The following is an 18,227-nucleotide window of genomic DNA, read 5'->3' on the forward strand; positions in this document are numbered from 1 at the left end:
GACCCCCTCCACTCCCTCCCCATGGTCCCAGGCGGAGTTGGGTGCTGCTTCCCTCTCGAGGCTGGGAGAGGGACCCTGCCTCCACGCTGCACCCTGCCAGCCCCCTAGCGCCCCCCACCCCCTGGGGGCCTTGGCACCCGGGAGGGACTTTCCTCACTGTGTTGGCCGGAACAGGAGCACGAGGACCGGCCCTGCGGCGGCTGCTGTCTCCTCGAGGTGGGCTGCCAGTCCCTGCCCCTCACCGCTGCCTGCACGCAGGCGGGACGTGCAGGGGACACTGCGGGGGTGGCCCTGGGAGGAAGAGGAAGGCTTTTCCTAAGAAATCAGCTTTTTTGAGAATGTCGATAGTTGCTTTTTCCCATTGGCCGCTCAGGAAGCTCCAGCCGCAGCCGGAGCCGCCTGTGGGGCACTTGCCAGCCGGGCCCGTGCGTTTGGCAGCTGCTCGCCGGCCCGGCCTGGTCTGACCCTCACCCCCCTCCTCCAGGCCCCTGCACTTGGGAGGTCAGGGAGGCACGGCGGTGGGCAGGTGCATGGAGATCAGACCCTGAGGCTCCTGGTTAAAGATCTGCTCGTGGAGACTTAACGTCAAGTCAAGCTAACATTTCTTTGGATCGAGTGAGTGTAGTAGTCCACGTAGGGCCGCTCTCACTGGTTTGAACTTGGGGGAGCCTCGCATCTGCTATAACGTCTTTTCTGAAGCTGTTTTCCCTTACGAACGAGAACCAGACACCCGCTCCAACGCCCCGTTTCCGGACAACCCCACCCACGCCTCCCAGCCAGCCTGGATTGAGGCAGGGCCCACTTCACCCTTGCAGAAAGCTGGGTGTGGGGAGTAGGACTTGTGTCTGAGGCCACATGTCTCTGTCTCTGACCTGCACGGTGTCTGTTCCACAAATGCTGGTGACCTGCAGGGGAAGGGGGCGCACGCTCTGTGGGCAGCACGCCAAGGCAAGCCTGCATGGCCGGGAGCTGCCTGCACCCTCAGGGAAAGCGGGGGCCTGCACAGCCAGCTGTGCTCTTGGGAACCCAGAGGCCGGTCAGGTTCTCGGGGGGAAGGCTGTGGCCGTGGCCATGCCAGTCAAGTCCCGACCAGCGAGGAGTCAGGGTCACCACCACCGAGCCCAGCCAGGGGCCATTATTAACTGCAGGGGCTCCCTGGTCACTCCTCCCCTTCCCAAAGCAGCATGGTTTCTGAGTGGGCTGGGGGAGCGGGGACAATAGCCCAGGGGGGGGGCTTGGGCAGAGTGTGGAGGCCAGGGCAGGAAACCCCGAGCCACGACTCACCACACCAGCGTCTGTCCCAGGGCTTCAAGTCCCAAACCTCCCAGGATACAGGCCAGGGCATTTCCTGGCACAACCAGAAGCCACTCTAGCCAGCTCTTCCGTGGTTCCAAGCGCTGTGCCCTGCAGAAGCTCAGTGGTCCCCTACCCTGTGTCGCACGTCCCAGAGAAATGAACAGCCCAGGCGCGGCCCCTCGCCGGAGGGCAGTGACAACAGTCCAAGTGCGTTTTATTGCCAATCTGACTCTTCAACAAGGAAGTACTACAGGCAAAGCAGAGGGGCTGGTCCTCGTGCTCTTCTCCGGACTGTGGCCGGTACCGGGCCGTCGTGGGGCAGCGACGTTCAAGGGGCCCAAGCTACTAGTCTTTTGCTCACAACCCCTCCCTAGAGTTGGGGTGGGAGCTTAAGGAACACGTGTTCTTGCAAATGCTCTTCCAAGTGGGGCCGGCAGGCCAAGGGTGGAGCGGGGCTGCCACTGGGCTGCCGGGTGGGCCCCCTTCTGGGGGGCATGAGGCGCCCTCGGCCTGGAGGATGGCAGGCAGGCGTCCTAGTTCCCGGGCTTTTGATGGCTAAGCTGGGGAGGCCTTCCGGAAGGTGGGCTGGACTGAGCAAGGGGAGGGTGGAGGCAGGGAGGGGCTGGACAATGGGGAACACGCAGAACGGGCCCTCTGGGGCAGAAGCAGCGAGCAGGGGCACGAAAACCAGGAAACAGGGTCACCACAGCTGGGAGAAGAGACTTCAGGAGTGACCGCAGCACAGCACCTGTGCCCCCCAGCTGGGGGCTCTTGCCGCTGCGTCTGTCCTGTGTGCACCAGTGCCCGGCCTGCCGCCCCCAGACACAGGGCATGTTCTCTGTGCTCCCATCACCGATGCCTCGGGGAGGCCCAAGGAGCACGGGCAGTACCCTGAGCCTGCTCCAGAGCGGTCTGCTTTGCCTAAGACTATCCTGGGTCTGTCCCCACGGAATCACTGCCCCAAGAAGGCTACAAATAGGTGACCTCTTGCCTCTGTGCCCAGCAGCCAGCAAGGACTGGGTGTTCGTTATTATCTCAGACCTTGAGTTCAAAAGGCAGGGGAGGTCCTGCCCAAAACCCTCTCCAGGGGGCCTGTTTCCCAGGGTGAACCCAAACTCATGAAGGAAAGCTCTAACTCAGAAGATTACAAATGTTCCATGTATTTCCTGAAGACCCGTGGCTCAGGCCTGCTAGGTTCTGATCTCTCATGAGTGCCCACTGCAGATCAACTCACGTCCAGGAGAACCGCCCTGATCTCGCATCCTTTGGGTTCAGCCCTGTGGGGACACTGAACCTGGCTGTGGGACAGGGGTCACCCCTTGGAGGCTGCTGACCCAAGCTGGGACAGCCACACAAGGCCCAGGCCTGTCCACTAGCCTCCCCACCGGATCCTTCAAGGAGTCTAGTAGTTCAAGAGTTGAGCCGGGTAGACGCCATCCTTTTTGTCGAGCTGCAGGAGGCAAAGGCAAGGGGTTCAGTGGACATGGCTAGGCTCCCAGACACCCTACCTCCCCTTGGTCCCCTGCATCTTTCCCTTAAGCCAGCCTCCCTGCCTCCCTTCTCCCTTTGCCCACAATCCTCCCCATGTTGCTGGGGCAGCATTTCTGCTCCTGCCAGTCAGGGGTTCCCAACTTTCCCAAGGCCCCGGGCCCTTCCCTGCCCCAGTGTTGACGCCGGGCACCTGGTGGTCCTGCCGGGGGGCCACACTGGGCTTCTGGGCCAGGGGTGGCTTCTTGGAGGCCCCGCCGCGGGCGGCAGCACTGGGTTGGCCGGGATCCTCCTCGCTGGGTGTCCCCACGGCCCCGGCCAGCACGTAGTGCTGCTTCCGCAGTTCCCCCAGCCGCATGCGCTCGGCCTCCAGCGTCTTCTCCAGCTCCAGGACACGGACCTGCAGCCCCGCATGCCCGCTCAGGGTGGCCTCATGACCTGTGCCGCCCACCCGCCCACGGCTCAGCCCCCGAACACGAGCAGGCGCTCACCTGCGTCTCCATCTCCTGCTTCTTCAGCTTGATGAGGGACAGGCCCGAGAAGTCCATGGTGTCTGTGGCCAGAGCGGGGCAGGGGTGGGGGGTGAACGTCTGTGCGCCTGCCCCCGCCCCAGCTGCCAGCAGGGCCCACACTCACCTCTTTCTTCGATCTGCTCCTGGCCCGACTTGGTGGAGGCCACCACGCTGGCGGCCATCTCATTGACGGTGCGGGAGCACTCCTGCAGGCGGCTCAGGTGGGGGCTGTGCTTGTCCGCCTTCACCTGGGGGAGGGTGGGGGCAGGTCAGGCTCAGCCCCCCGCACGTGGGCTTCCTGCCCACGGGGACACACCAGTCACAGCCGAGTTGAGGCTGAGGCAAGAGGCCGCCGTGCCCCAGGCCTCACCTTGGAGGCTGCCACGAGCTGGGCCGTGCTGGCCGCGATCTCGTGGGAGCAGACGATGAGCTCCTCGTACTTGCCGGTGTGCAGCACCACCCTGTCCGCCGACTCCCTGCAGACAGAGCCGGGCGGGGCCTGGGTCTCCAACCCTGTGGACACCAGGCCACGGCCACACTCCCTCCCCAGACCCCGAGCACCACATGCCCTGCTGCCCCCCACCTGGGGCGACATACACCAGCTGCGTGGCTCCCCAGCCCACGGCCTTGGAGGCGGAGATGAGGCCTTCGGTCCACCTCGAGTTCTTGGCGTAAAACTCCTGCTGCGTGGCTGCCCCCTAGTGGCAAGAGGAGGGCAGGGCGGGGGAACCAGTCAGTGAGGTCACCGGTGGCAACGATCCCCATGGGGCCCTTCTGCCTTCACCTCTGCCACAAGGGGACATCTGGGGGCGGGGCTGCAGGTGTGAATCCTGGGCATGCTGTGTGCATTCTGAGAAGGGAGGGTCTCGTCACTGCACAGGTCAGGTAGCTCCTGCCCACAGGAGCCCTGAGGTCTGCCAAAGCCAAGGGGGTTGTGGTCTGGGATGAAGAGGCCCCGGAGGTCACGCCCCTTTCAGGAATCTGGCTGTCGCTGGCCGTGGGTGTGCCTGACAGGGCCGGGTCCCACCTGGTCCAGCCAGGGACGCCCGGTCAGACCAGTGGGTGGCCCCACTCACCCTGCCGCTCTCCACAATTTCCTTCTGCAGGCTGGTGGATGTTGTTACCAAGAGCCGGATGGCCTGCCAAGACCAGAACACAGGTCATTCTTGGGATGGCTTTCCCAGGAACACAGTGGGGCCTGGGGTCCTGGCCAGCCACTCACCTTCATCAGGTCTGTGCAGGAATTGAGGATCCTGAGGGGAGCAGATGGGAGGGGTAGAAAAGAGAGAAAAGAATGTTCAGTGTGGCCCCAGGGACTGTGACCTCTGGTAACAAGGACGGGGCCTGACATGGGTGCTCAGCAGGGTGGGCCCACAGAAGGCAGGGGTGAGGGTGCCTGCTTGGTCCCAGGTCCTTCTGGAGAGCTAAGCAGGCAGGACAGCACATCCTGGAACCTGGGGGGCGGGGAGGGCATGAGTGGGGCTCACCTTTCATTCACCTCCAGCTTCACCCCAGAGCTGGCATGGCGGGCCTGGTTCATCATGTCCTACACCAATGACAACTGTGAGCAGGCTAGGAGGAGGGCAGTGCGGGAGGCAGGGGGATGCAGTGCTGGACCAGCCCCCTCCCCCAAAACAGCCACTGAGCCAGGGAGGGGGCAAGGGGAGGAGGCTGGAGGGAGACAGACCAGGGGGTATGGGGTGGGGGGCAGGGTGCGGCTCGGGGCAGAAAAGCCAGGGCCACCTCCCACCCTCCCAGCCGGGAGCTGCAAAGGCCGTCTGCCCCTGCACAGGAGTGAGGGCGCAGAGGCGGACAGCGCCTACATTTAAGCCCAGCCCCTACGGCTCCTGCAGAGCCTGGACGAGCCCCTGCACCCAGGCGTCACCTCAATCCTCTGCACAGCGTCTTCAATGGCTGCGGACGTGGCCGCCATCTCCTTGTCCACCATGGCCCCAAGCTCCTCCTGACGCACATCCAGGCTCTTGGGCTTCAGCTCCTGGAGAAGAGGGCACGGAGGAGTCAGAGGGGCGGACACCCCATAGGAGTCTGGGAGAGGCTGGGGCAGCCGCAGGCCGGGTGGTGGGGGCGCTGTCCCCACCCTGTGTCCTCTGCACACGGGCACTGGTTCGGCCCAAACGAAAGGGAGGTGCGGAGAAACTGGGGACCTGAGCCTCAGCCCGGTGTCGTCACCCCTCTGGACCCCAGTCCACACTCAGTGCCCACCTGGCCCAGCTGCAGAATGCCCTGCAGGGGGACCTGCACCAGGCCGGGCTGGGCCTGGTGCACAGTCCCCTGCTCCTGCAGCTGCCCCATGAGCTCCAGAGCGCGGGCCCCACACTCCCTGCAGGTGTCGATCAGGCCTGGAGAGAGAGGTCCGTCAGCGGGCTGGCCTGGGGGAGCCCCGAAAGCAGCCCCCCCACCGTGGGTCTGACGCCAGGACCCGTGACCCTGGGTCCACCATGGGCGCTGTGTGTGAGTCAAGCCTGAGGCCCACTTACGGTCCGCAGGGTCGGTCGGGGCCAGGTGGGAGGTGGCACTGCCGTTGACAATGGTGTCCGCAGCCAGGTAGGAGAACTGTGTCAGGGCTGCCACCAGCGCAGACGCGTCTGTGTGGGAAAGAGCAACAGAACCCTAACGCCACTGCTACGGAGCAAGGCCTGAACGGGGGCCTACAGTGGGCTGCTCGGGTCTTCTGACCCAAAGCCCAACGGGCACCCAGGCCCCTGCTGATGGGTGAGAAGAGGCAGGCTTAGAGGAGCCAAGATCAAGCAGCTAGACGGCAGCCACGTCTGAGTGACCCCAGGCTCACAGAGCAGGCAGGACTGGGCTCCTGGTGGGTGTGGCGGGGGTCACAGCTCTAGGAAACCCCAGTGGCAGAGGGCAGCCACGGCCAGCAGACGGGGCACCCCGGGCCGGTGGCCTCTGCCCTGCCTGCCTCTGTCCCCCCTGCCGCCACACTTACCTGACCTGGAGACCAGGTACTGGGCGTGACCCTTCTCCAGGGCACTCACGGCATCCAGGGCGGCCTGGGCCCTGCTCACCAGGTAGTCTGCAAGCAGGGGAGAAGCGGTGAGGGGCGGAGCCTTCCTGGGGCCCTGTCGCCCTGCCGCCCCCTCTCTCAGGGTGGGCCAAGCACCCTACCAGGCCAGGGAGGAAAGGAAAGGCCCAAATGGCCCACATGCCCACACCGCAGCCTCACCTGGGGAGCTGGTGCAGCGCAGGTGCAGGGGGTCGTCGAGCTTGGCCACGGCGTCCTGCAGGATGCGCTCGGCCTCGGCCGCAGTGCCCCGCAGCACCGCGAACTGCTCGTCCAGGAGCCTCTGCCGCAGCTCGCGCTCCTGAGACTCCTGGTGTGAGAGGGGAGAGCGGACAGGCAGCTTAGAGACCCTGCCCCCGCCTGGTCACCGGCTGCGACCCGCACTGGGCAGGGAGGCCCGAGGAGAGCCGCCGCTCCGCCCCAGGGCCTGGGCCGCTCCTTTGGGAGTGGACGGACAGCTCAGCAATAGACAGACACCCCAGTTAAAAAGTAGGCAAAGGATCTGAACAAACCTTTCTCCCAAGAGACACAAAAGGTAACAAACACAGAAGATATTCAACATCGTTAAGCCTTAGGGAGACGCAAGACAAAACCACCATGAGCCGCCACTGCACACCCCCCGGGGTGGCTAAAATTAAAACCACAGACAGCGACACGTGCCGAGAAACCGAAAACTGCACATACTCCCGGCGGGAAGGGAAAACAGCGCAGCCGCTCGGTTCCTGGCGGCATCACCCGCAGCCAAAATGCAGAAACAAGCCAAATACACGTCAATGGATGACGGACAGAATGCGGTCTGTCCACGCGGTGGGTATGACTGCGCCGTGACATGTGGACGAACCTCGCTAACACCACTCAGGCCCATCTACGTGCAGTGTCCGGAATGGGTCATTCCAGAGACGGGGCAGGGAGGGCAGGCCAGAGGCGGGTGGGGATTAACTGCTTAAGGGTAAGGAGTTTCCTTTCAGAGCGTTCTGGAAGTACGGGGTGGACGCACAACCGTGTGGCCACACAGACCCACCCCCTCCCCCGCTGGGTGGGCCGGCTAGGGGCATGTGAGGGGTCTCAGCCCAGCTGTTCCTGGCAGGAGCCATTACCTTGTCCGCCAGCTGCCCCCGCAGCTCAGCCGTCTCCTGGGAGCTGCGCTGCTGCTCGAGGCTCAGCGCCGCGTCCTTCTCCCGCACGAGGCCCTGGGCCGCCAGGAGCTCGGCCTCCCGCTGCTGCACGGCGCTGCTTAGCACGGCCTTCTCCGCGCTCAGCGTGTCCAGCCTCGAGCTCAGCTGCGAGCCGCTCTGCGAACACCCGCACATGAGCAGGGCTTCAGGGGGCCTCACCCGCAGACCATGCCCGAGAGCCACATTCTCGTTCTCCCCGCGGACGGAGAACTTTCTGACGCCCAGGGTCGGTCTCCTGCATCCCCCCCGCCTGTGGTGGGTCAGAGCTGCACCCCATGACTGCCAAGGGCCCCTCTGAACCAGCCTCGTGGCATCTGGACAGGGCCCCCCTCACGGGAAGGAGGACCCTAACCCCCGTCCCGCTGGCTCCCGTGAGGCCACCCCACCAGCAGCCGCCGCACCTGCTCCGTGCGGCTCAGGGCCTCCTGCGCGCGCACCAGCTCTCCAGCCTTGGCCTCCAGCTCCTTCCTGAGCTTCTCCAGCAGGTCACTCTGCTCCTCCAGCTGGGACAGGACAGCGTGTCACGGGGGGCGGGGGTAAGGGGGCGGGGCCCCAGGCACCCACGGACGCACCTTCATCTCTGACTCGCGCTTCACTTGCTCCATCTGGAAGGCCAGCTGCTCCTTCACCCGCGCCACCTCCTCCTGGCTCTGCTGCGTCACTGTCAGCTGCTTGGCGGTGTCCGCATTCTGCACGGGCAGGGGACACACTCCTGTTCCAGCAGTGCCGGGGCCGCACGCAGCCCTGACCGTGACCGGCCTGGCCCGCGCCCCCACCTACCTTCCTGAGCAGCTCGGCGTGCGTGCCGATGAGCTCGCTGTGCTTCTCCTTGAGCTTGTGGTAGCGCGCCTCGATGGTGCTGGCCTTCTCTGCAGGGGACAGCAGAGGCGCTAGTCCCCAGCCGCCCCGCTCCCACTGGCCACCCCCCGCCCGCCGGGCACCGCTCACGCACTCTCGGCCTCCTCGCGCAGGCCCTGGTTGCGCTCGCCTTCCTGCTGGGCGGCCTGCAGCTGGGCCAGCTCGTGGCGGAGCTGCTCGTTGTCCACCAGCGCCTTCTGCTTCTGCTTCCGCTGCTCCTCGAGCTCGGCCTCCAGCGTGTTCACCTGGCCCTTCAGCTGCGACACGTAGCGCTGGGCCTGCACAGCAGAGGGACGGCATCATGGGGGCCCCGCCTGCCTGGGGGGCTGGGCCACACAGCCGGCCCCGCACCCTCACCTCCAGCCTGATCTTCTCCAGCTCTGCACGGAGCGTCTCCACCTCTCTCTTCTGGGTCTCGATCTGCATGTCCCTGGGGACATACGGCCTTTGAGTTCGGTCCTGACCACCGCCCAGCCCCCACCGTAGGCAGCACCCGGGCCCTCACCTATCATCCTTCAAGGAGCCATTGGGGGGTCCAAACGTCTGCTCGAAGAGGTCAGCCACCACCTGCCACACACACACAGAGACCCACTGCCACCCCGCCGGGGCGCTCCAGGCCAGGGGAGGGTGGGGGCAGGAGGAGGCCCAGTTGCCCGACACCCGAAGGGAAGGGGAGGACCTCACCGCTGGCTCCCCAGCCGGGGGCCCCGTGCTGATCTCAATGAGATTCTCCGGCTCCTCATCCTCGGGGGCCTCCTCAGGGATCACCACCACCGGCTTGATGTGTTCAGCCAGTGCCGAGGCCCGCAAGAAGTTGGGAGGTCCCTGGGGGGTTTGGGGGGACCATGTGCAGGAGCTGCTTGTGGCACCTGGAGGAAGCCCCCCTCAGTTGTCCCCAGAGCTCAGTAGGGCCCCCCCCCCAGGTACCCAGGGTCCTCCAAGTGCCCAGAGAGGTAACAAGGCTGCAGCCTAGAGGGACGACGGTACCTCGGGCAGCCGGGGGATCTGGATGAGCCGCTTGAAGTAAAGCATGTCCGAGGCTCTGCGGAAGAAGTTTCTGAGGCTGCGGGCAGAGGAGGGGAGGTCATGGGGGAGCCAGCCCAGCCAGGCAGCCCCGGCTCACGAGGCCCCAGAGCATCCTCCGTGCCCGGACCGTACCTGTGAAACTGCTCGTGGAACCGGTCCCTGTGGCCTTGCAGGGTGTCCGCCGGGAGACCTGAGGACGGGGGGTTTGACGGCACTTCCTCTCTGCCATCTGCTCTGTGGCAGACTTAACATCCCTCCTTCCCGTGCCCACCCTGTTTTGCCACCTTCTAGAAACTGTCAGGAGAATGAGGGGAGGCCCCTGTAGGGGTTCAGCTCTCCACTTTGAGCGAGAGGGAAGGGGCACGTGAAAGCCGGCGTCCTGACCACCACAAACCTAACCCGGGCTTGCCTGTGGACGGGCCGCAACGTCGCTTCTGCACTCAATCCTGGGCGGAGAGGTTCACACACCCCCGGCCAGCGGTTCTGAGTGGGATGTGGGGACCGAGGCCGCCTCAGAGGGTCCACCAGGGCCAAACCCCTTGTGAACACGGAGGGACATGGGCCCCTTCGGACCTGCTGCACAGATGCCCGCGGCCGCCTCCGAGGCCGGGCCTTTCGGAGAAGCGCAAACACGAAAACCTACGTCTCTCTTCCCGCTAATTCTCTGTGCTGGAGAACAGCGATTTTCCATCACAACTATGCTGTTCTGTTCATGGGTAATGAATTTACTATGGCTGCATCTAACTACTCAGTATTTCTAACGTGCTCGATTTTCTTCTCTGCTGCAGTAAATGTCTGGCGACATAAGCCGCCCGAAAGCAGCCCCTGTGGCTCTGGCTGAACCGCGGGGGGCGGGGGGCAGGGGTGGGGGGGGCTTACAGGCGTGCAGCTTGAACATGAGCTTCACGGTGTAGTGGTAGAGGTGGCTGCAGTCCTGAATGACCTGGATGAGGGGTGCCAGGCGGCACTGGCCCGAGGACATCTGGGACACAGCAATGGCCGTGTTGAGCTGCCGGAAAACTGCCAACAGAGGTGGAGGGAGGAGCGTGCGCGTGGGGAGTCGCGCGGCCTCGGGGACAGCCACGGTGAGAATGGCGGCGGGGTGCGGGCTCCACACCCCCCTCTCGGGGCATCGTCAGAACCACGCCGGGAGGCGCGGCTGGGGTCCCTGCCGTGCCAGTCCCAGCCGGGCAGGACGACTCTGCCCCGGGTCCTTGGACACCAACACGCTCTTAACTGCTAGGACAGGAGCCCCCGGTGTTGTGGCTGCCCCAGATGGAGCCCCAGAGCCCCCACCAACTACGGCGACAGCAGGGTCCGGCAAGTACAACACAGTTCGGCATGGCCAGCATTTCCGAAAGCATCCACGCAGTGCGCCCCAGCCGAGGGGCTTGGGGGACAGGGGGACTCAGAGGGTCACGTACCCATGGGCCTCAAGCTCACCCTAAGACTCAGGGAAAGAAGGGGGCTCAAGGCTGTGCAGCCAAGTGCCCCATCTTACGGCTGTGGAGAGAGCGGTCAGCCACAGGGCAGCCAGCTCAGGACTCAGTTCTGCAAACCCCAAGTGACCCCCAAACCTCACTTGCACTCGGGGTCAATACCCCGTCCCAGACAATCAAGCCTTTCATCACATCGGCTGAGTGGGAGGGAAAGGGACAAACATGAGGCTGTCCCCACCGTGTTCGGGCCCTTCGCTGGTGCAGAGAGAGAAACGACAATGGGCAGACCACACGCCACGGTGGCCCACACACACCACAGATGGCAGGACACCGTTCAGAACGCCGGGCCCCAAGTCCTGGGGTCCTACGCTCGCCTGGCCTAGGGTGGGACCATTTGCAAACCTCCACAGTGACACAAGAATGCCCGGGAGGGAAGGGCTGAGGAGGAAAACCAGCTAAGGACAGTCCTTCACCTTTCTAAACCTTAACGTGTCGCATCAAGTACGTGTTCCCGTAAAAAAGGAAACACGTATATTTTGGGTTTTATACAAGGCAAAGCCATCCATTTCTCCACTGAGGGGCATTCGGGATGGTTCCCTGTTAAAACGGCATGGCAGGGAATGCCCTGGCACCCTTTCCCTGGGGAGATGCCAGCCTGTGGACTACTAGGGTGCCTCTCCTTTGTGTTTCACCGAGATGTCAGTGTCCCCAGGGGTGGGGGTTTTCTCTACCTTCCCTCATGGGGACGGCCGTGAGAGGCACGGCTCATCTCTGCCAGTCACGGGCTGGCAGCCATGCTCCCCGGTGGGACCGGGGCTCCCCTGGGTGCAGCTCTGAGTCCAGACCCACCTCTAAGTCCCGATTTTCCCTTAAAAGGCATTTGCTACTCCTTCTCCTACAGAGAGCCCTGAGTCACCCAACAGGCCGTCCTAAAGCTGCCGCCCCTGCAGCCCTGAGAAGGGGAGCCCCCTGAGATTTCCTGTCCAGCAGTGGCCAGGTCCCTGGGCTGGGAAGTCCGACATGACTCACTGGCCTTTTACAGCAGGAAACAGGCAAGAAGACCCAAACCGGCTCTCTTCCGGGGGAGCTCTGCAGATGCCCAAGGCCAGGAGGAGCCCAGCTCAGGAACCTGAGGCGACACCATGTCCTGAATATACCCATCGGGCCTGGCACTCTGCAGGGGCAGTGACTGCCTCTCCCCATGTCTTAGGGGCTCCTGGGGGCCCCGTTACCCATGCTGGCAGGGGCACGGACACCCAGGGGTGTGGTCAGCTGGTGGGGCTAACTTCTCATCTGGCTGTGGGCCCTGAGGAATCACACTGGACTCGGGTGGGCTGGGCCCCCTCCTTGGTTAGCTTACCTGATTCAGAAAGCCTGAGCTCGCAATCCATGTAATCAAACATCTCCACGGTGAGCTGGAAGCTACGAAGGGGAAGGCGGGGGGCTGAGCAGAGGAGCAGGGGATTCACCCCATGAGACCCCCTCCACCCCCCCACGGTGGGAAGAGGGAGCACAGCTCATCCACGCGGCTCTGCAGAGGGCAGCCATCCTGCAGCCAAAGGCGCTCAATTCCAAAGAAACCCCAGCCCTCGGATTCAGCCTCAGCTCCCGGAGGCAGGGACCCCCCAGCCACTGAGGAGTGCCCACCCGTGTAGGGCTCACATGTTGTTGACGTCGGTCCCAGCTGTCTTCTCTAGCACCTCATCTGTCACCTCCAGGCCCGCGGGAAACTGGGGGTGCTACAAAGAGGACACCCCCACTCAGCTGAGGCCCATGCTGGCCCAGCCCAGAGCTGTTTCTGGCTTCTGAGGACAGGAGAGGAGGCCGGAAAGTTCCCCACCTCCCTGGGCACTGGCTGAGGGGGGCTGTGGGTGACCGGGGAGACCAGGAGAGGAAGGAGGGGATGTCCAGCCAGGGCAGGAGATTGCCCAGAGCCAAGGGCAAGGCTGAGACCACCTCCAGCATAGGCGGGAAATGCCCCAAGGTGCACGGACTCTTAAGGCGCCCTGGGCACCCCATGTTTCCCCTCAGGTCAAGATCGGGACACAGGGGATCCCACCGCCCTGCTTCCCAGGACATCTCCGAGATGAAAGCCCAGGGTCCCTCCCTCCAGCCCCACAACTCCGAGGAAACTACCTTGAGGTGGAAGGAGATTTTGGTCAGCAAGAGTTTGGTGTAAACATTCACGAGCTGCCCGTAGCGGTCATGCAGATGTCCCTGCGGAGGGAGGAGCCCAGAGTGAGGGTCTGCCGCCCCAGGAACGTGCCCACAAACCCTACAGGACCTGGACACGCTTTGGGGCAAGCGAGAACGTGGACACGGGAAGGTGCAGGACGCCAGCTGGGTGTCCTCCCTTCACCCGCCACATGGACGGACACGCACGCACGAAGACTGCTCCGCCCGCCAAAGGCGGCCAACGCGTCCCTCCAAAGGACCTCCGCCAACCCTCCTCTTTGTCTCCAGCTCTTTAATTTTTTAAAATCTTACGCCTAGTCCTTGCCAAACAAACTCTTGTTGAGAAGAGGGCTCTCTGTCCAGGGCAGCAGGCCAGCTCTGAGCTGGGACACTTCATTAAAATGCTGGTGGCAGCCAGGGAGGCACATTCTGCCGGGGGCATGTACACACCCCTCCAGCTGCCTCCCCGTCACCTCCCCACACCGTGTCCCCTGCAGTCACACCAGCTGGGCCCATGTCTGCAAACGGCACCACGGGCTCTGTTTTCTTTACTTCGAGGGACATCATGGAACACGGTCGTTGGCGGCCGGCCCGGGCCTCCCTCTGGCCAGTCCTCGGAGGCCACCCTGCCCCCAGCCCAGCCCACAAGGCCCCAGCAGTTCTCCCAGAGGACAAATAAGGCCAGAGGCCCTCCCCCCAACCCCCAAGTTCCCTGAGGGTCTTGAAGTCGATTGAGAATACAAGCTCTTGGGGCTCTCAAGCTTCACTGTGGATAAGAATCTTCTGGGGAGTTTTTGAACCCAGTTTCCAATCCTGAGATTCTAAAGCAGCCCGTCTTCTGGTGGGGAGTGGGGGAGGTGAGGCGTCTGCACCCCTCACACTGGCTGTAACCCGCCAATCGGACACCCAGACTCGGGCGTCACCACATTTCCCAACCCCTGGGGACCACGGGGCTGGTGAGTCCCGGGAGCGGGAGGGCCCGTTAGTTACGTGAAGCCTCCCCTACGAGGCCTTAAAAGCAAGGCCCACACTTCACTTACGGACGCTCAACTGCCCCCACTGTCGCCCCAGATAACGTCATAACTTCTGCTCTGAGGGAAAGGAGGGACCAGACACCCATCTGCGGGGAGCGCCCATTCGCTCGGCCCCACATGCAGGGGACAGAACCCCGAGCAGGACCGAGGCTGGACTTCCTGGACGGCACCCTGGGCAAGGTGCTCAGGCCACCGTGCTTGCTCCCCGCACCTACCCACAGATCTCCGATCTCCCGAATGTTGCTCCTATGGCGCTGGCAGTCATGCAGCACCTGCGGTGAGAGGCGGGACAAGGGAGAAGAATAAAGCCGCCAGCCCTGCACGGGCAGGGTCCCGACCGGCACTCCCCGTGCTGGCTGGCATGCAGAGAGCGGGGAGGGGCGGGCGGCAGGCACAAGTGAGGACCACCTCTCCTTTCAAAGGGACGCTGATCTGCCTCCCCGGGGTGCCGGCTTGTGCAGGCAGCAGCGGACAGAGGGCCCAGGAGAGCTGCCCTGCTCAGTACTGGCGGACAGCAGCTACTCACATTCGGGTGTCCGTCTCGGAGCACCTTGTGCAGGACGTGGCAGAACTTCCAGCTGAGGATGGAGCTACTGGGAAGTGGCAGACCAATGGCGTAGGACCAGAAGGTGAAGGCCCCCTTCTCATGGTGAGTGCCCAGAATGATGCCTACCAGGGTCAAGGTCAAGTGCAGGAGGCAGAGACGCAAATGTGTGGAAGGCTGGGGGGCTCCTGTGAGTGCAGCTCGATGATGCAGGGGGAAGGCCAGGGGGCTCAGCAAGTACAGCTGAGTGATGCAGGGGAAGGCTGGCCCCTCACCCACGGCCTCTCAGCACCTTCTCCCAACATCCCTCCCCCTCCATGTCTGCCAGAGTTCACCCAAAGCTACGGTTTTCTGCCAAGGTCAAGAAAACAAGCAAGGTCAAGCCTCAGGAATTTAACCGGGCCCCACAGCCTAAGATGATAAATGGGGTCGCCCAGATGGGATTCCAGAATCTGAAAGGAGCAGAGCAAGGCCACCTCCTCAGGCCTCAGTCTCCACCAGGGCAGACCTGAAGCTCTGGTGGCCGGCCACCTGCAGCACCCCCGGCACCCCCAACTCACTTCCCACCAAGTCCACGGTCAGAGACCATGCAGGGCAGACCCACGTCCTCCTCACACTCTCCTCTCCTCCCCGCCCCCAGGGACCCAGAGGGACAACGGGCAGCTACGGGCAGGGAAGGATACGCCGGGCATGCTTTTCCTTCACGGGAGCCTCCTGGGTGTTGATGGCTTTGCTGATGCTGATGGCCTGGGAGGGACAGAGGAGGCAGAGTTCAGAGACCCACCAGGAGGACTTCCCCAGAAGGCACACAGACACATTCTTCCAGCCACTCAAGGGCAGGTGTAAAGATACAGAGGAAAAGGCAATTCCCTCAACCTAAGCAAACCAGAACTCTGAAGATTTTTTTAAAATTTATTTAATACTAATGGCCAGTCAATTTCACTTATCAAAAGAAACTCTAACCCGAAAAAAATGAGCACGAGCAGGGGGAGGGACAGAGGGAGAGCCCAACACGGAGCTCGATCCCAGGACCCTGGGATCATGACCTGAGCTGAAGGCAGACGCTTAGCTGACTGAGCCACCCAGGCGCCCGTGAAGACTTTTCTTTCACTTGATATGTGCAGCTCAAATGGAGCCAACAGCCGATGCCAAAAAGCCACTGGGAGCCTTCGGGGCGCTGGGAAGTAAGGACGGCAGCTGGTTGGCGGCTACAGGCCCCCTGCGTGTGTTTAGCTCACCCCGGGAGGTGAGGCCCCCCTAGGCCCCAGGGTAGCGGCCAGTCCCAACAATATGGCATCCTCCATCCTGTCCCTCCTGAGCCATCGTGACAGTCCATGAAGACACGGGTCACCCTCCCACCCCACGGAGAACCTGTGGTCTCCCCCACGGTCCTGTGGCCCGTCTGCCACGCAGGCCACCTCTCTCCTGGGTGGGGACTCAGCACCCACCCTCCCTGAAGCAGATGGTGACGGCGGCCCTACTGGGGGTGGCGGGATGTGGGGGGATCCACCCACCATACTCACTGCTACCACTTGGGCCCTGAGCAAGCAGCCAACTCCTCCGTGGCAGAGGTCCTCACCCACCTCCACCTGCTGGGGTCCTGTCTCCTCCCTCTCGGCTCGGTGCCTGTGCAGTCGTGGTGTCCTGGATGGGGCTGCTCCCTCAGCAGAGGTCCCCTGCACTTACTGCCATTACTCACCCCAGAACTGCAGCCGGCCCTGGGCTAACCTGTGGATGTGTCTTATTTCTCCACCTGTGCGCAAGCTGACAGGCCTCTGTGCACCTGCCTGGCCCTGAGCTGGGACATCAATGTGTGTGGATGGAGGCAAGCTGCCCGGGCCGCTGGTGGAAGGGATGGGCAGGTCCTTGGCAAATGCAGACACAACTCTAGCCCAGCCCTTACTCCTGTCCCCTCCTGTCTCCCATGGGTCCTTCACCAGGGCCCACGCCAGCTTGCCCCCAGGCCGTGCTAGGACCTTCAATGGGCTGGGGATGCCCTGTGCTACTACCCTGCAGCCCAGGACCTGAGCCTGCAGGTCAGTGCCTTGTCAACAGGACGCACTTGTCTGGTGGCCTGACTCAGGCAGGAGTGGGAAGGGNGAGCCCCAAGGGGCAGCCCTGATGCTTGCTTTCCTCTTAGCGTGGAGGCCACCGTGCTACCCGCCTCCGGCATCCATACAGCGTGACCGCCCAGCCCAGCAAGGAGGCAATGTCACTCACAGACTCTAGGTCTACTGTGAATGAACTCTGGGCCTGCTTGGCAAGGCTGGGAGACTTCCTCCGTCAGTAGGAAAGTAGACCCACGGGAGTGAAGACAGTCCTCTCTGAGCAGACATGCAGCTTCAGAACCCGACCCAGCCCACGGTGACCCCATTCGAGGGGATACAGGAGTACTGCGGCTGCAGCATACCCCACAGCGGGCCCCGCCGTCCGGACAGAGACCCAGAGAGGCTCTGGCTTCTCTTACTGCCGAAGCCTCGGCGAGCCAGACCCAGGAGGCTCCCTTGGCCATCTGTTCGCCAACCCTTTGCCAGCACAGCCTCCCTGAGGCCTCAGCACCCGCCTGTGTTCAAGAAGCCTCACTGAGCAGCCGCTAGGAGAGCGGCCGAGCCCAGACCTTACTTCTCCCCGCCCCACATAATAACCACGCCCCGCCCAGGCAGAACTCCGTCCACGACAGTGGTGGTGACAATGACGATCTCCTGGGTGGTTACCCCGTGCCAGGCACAGGCAACACACCTCCAGCAACAGCCCTAGGATGTAGCCACGAGCCCACTTTCCTGATGAGAAAACTGAGGTAGAGAGAGGTTAGGTGTCCTGTCTGTGCAGCTCCAAGCCAGGTCTAGCGGACTCCGCTGTGTCTCAGTGAGTCTGCTCCAGGCACCGCCCTCCCCTGCAGGCACAGAGCTGGGAGGGGCAGGCAGAGGGGCCGTGCCTCCCCCAGCAACAAGCAGCTGCCAGGAGTCCTGTCTCTGGGGGTGTGTAACTCCATCCCCCAGCTGCCCTGACACCTGAGCAGGCTCTTCTGATGACTGCCACCTGGTCCAGCCTGACCCGGAAGATTCCGGGCAGGAGCAGAGCCCAAGGGGAGGCCGTGGCTGCAGAGACGGACCCGAAGTCCAAGCGGGATCTTCTCCTGACCGAGTCCTGCGCAGACCCCGGCAAGGGGCTTCCATTATTAACTGCTCTCCCTCCTGGAGGCCGGCCCTTCCTCCTCCTGGGGCCTGGCTGGAGAGCAGAAGCAGAGACTTGCCCTGAAGGAATGGGCTGGCTAGGGCCCAGCAAGGGAGGGGAGCCTGGGGAAGGCGCCTTTTCCTCCGAGCAGGGAGGCGGCCTGGAGGAGGGAGGAGGCCGCAAGCAGCTAGGGCAGCAGGAGCCAGGAGTGCAGGGCCGAGCTGAAGGTGGGACCCCTGGGTGAGGCCGCCCCCTCCCAGCCTTCCCTACAGGTCACTAAGCACAGCATATACCTCATCATGGGTCCGAATGTAGACAGAGCACCCGCTCCTTGCGGGACACTGGACCCCTCCCCACCACCCCTTCTGGGTCTCTGCTCCCCTTGCTGCCACCCTAACGCAGTCTGCCCTGATTAATGCTTCCCCAGGTACTCAGCGACTCGCCCCCCCCAACCCCCCCCCACCTCCGA

General features: G+C 63.4%; 1 protein-coding gene across 1 annotated transcript; it reads right to left on the reverse strand.

The window, feature by feature from the left end:
* Positions 1 to 1,493: 1,493 nt before the first annotated feature.
* Positions 1,494 to 17,096, reverse strand: HIP1R (huntingtin interacting protein 1 related). Its single transcript, XM_034637946.1, has 32 exons — positions 16,995 to 17,096; positions 15,268 to 15,460; positions 14,567 to 14,709; positions 14,256 to 14,312; positions 12,968 to 13,048; positions 12,494 to 12,570; positions 12,192 to 12,253; positions 10,272 to 10,412; positions 9,525 to 9,582; positions 9,354 to 9,429; positions 9,051 to 9,191; positions 8,872 to 8,933; positions 8,724 to 8,796; positions 8,461 to 8,644; positions 8,289 to 8,377; positions 8,081 to 8,197; positions 7,910 to 8,011; positions 7,431 to 7,625; positions 6,496 to 6,643; positions 6,259 to 6,345; positions 5,795 to 5,902; positions 5,520 to 5,656; positions 5,182 to 5,292; positions 4,784 to 4,842; positions 4,519 to 4,549; positions 4,373 to 4,435; positions 3,894 to 3,994; positions 3,667 to 3,772; positions 3,421 to 3,544; positions 3,276 to 3,337; positions 2,978 to 3,184; positions 1,494 to 2,746 (listed from the first exon to the last, which is right to left on the reverse strand). The coding sequence occupies exons 1-32, from the start codon at positions 17,094 to 17,096 to the stop codon at positions 2,699 to 2,701; spliced, it is 3,345 nt and encodes a 1,114-aa protein (XP_034493837.1). The 3' UTR covers positions 1,494 to 2,698.
* Between the last annotated feature and the right edge of the window lie 1,131 nt (positions 17,097 to 18,227).

The sequence above is a fragment of the Ailuropoda melanoleuca genome, chromosome 12 (genome assembly GCF_002007445.2).
Source record: "Ailuropoda melanoleuca isolate Jingjing chromosome 12, ASM200744v2, whole genome shotgun sequence".
Taxonomy (NCBI): domain Eukaryota; kingdom Metazoa; phylum Chordata; class Mammalia; order Carnivora; family Ursidae; genus Ailuropoda; species Ailuropoda melanoleuca.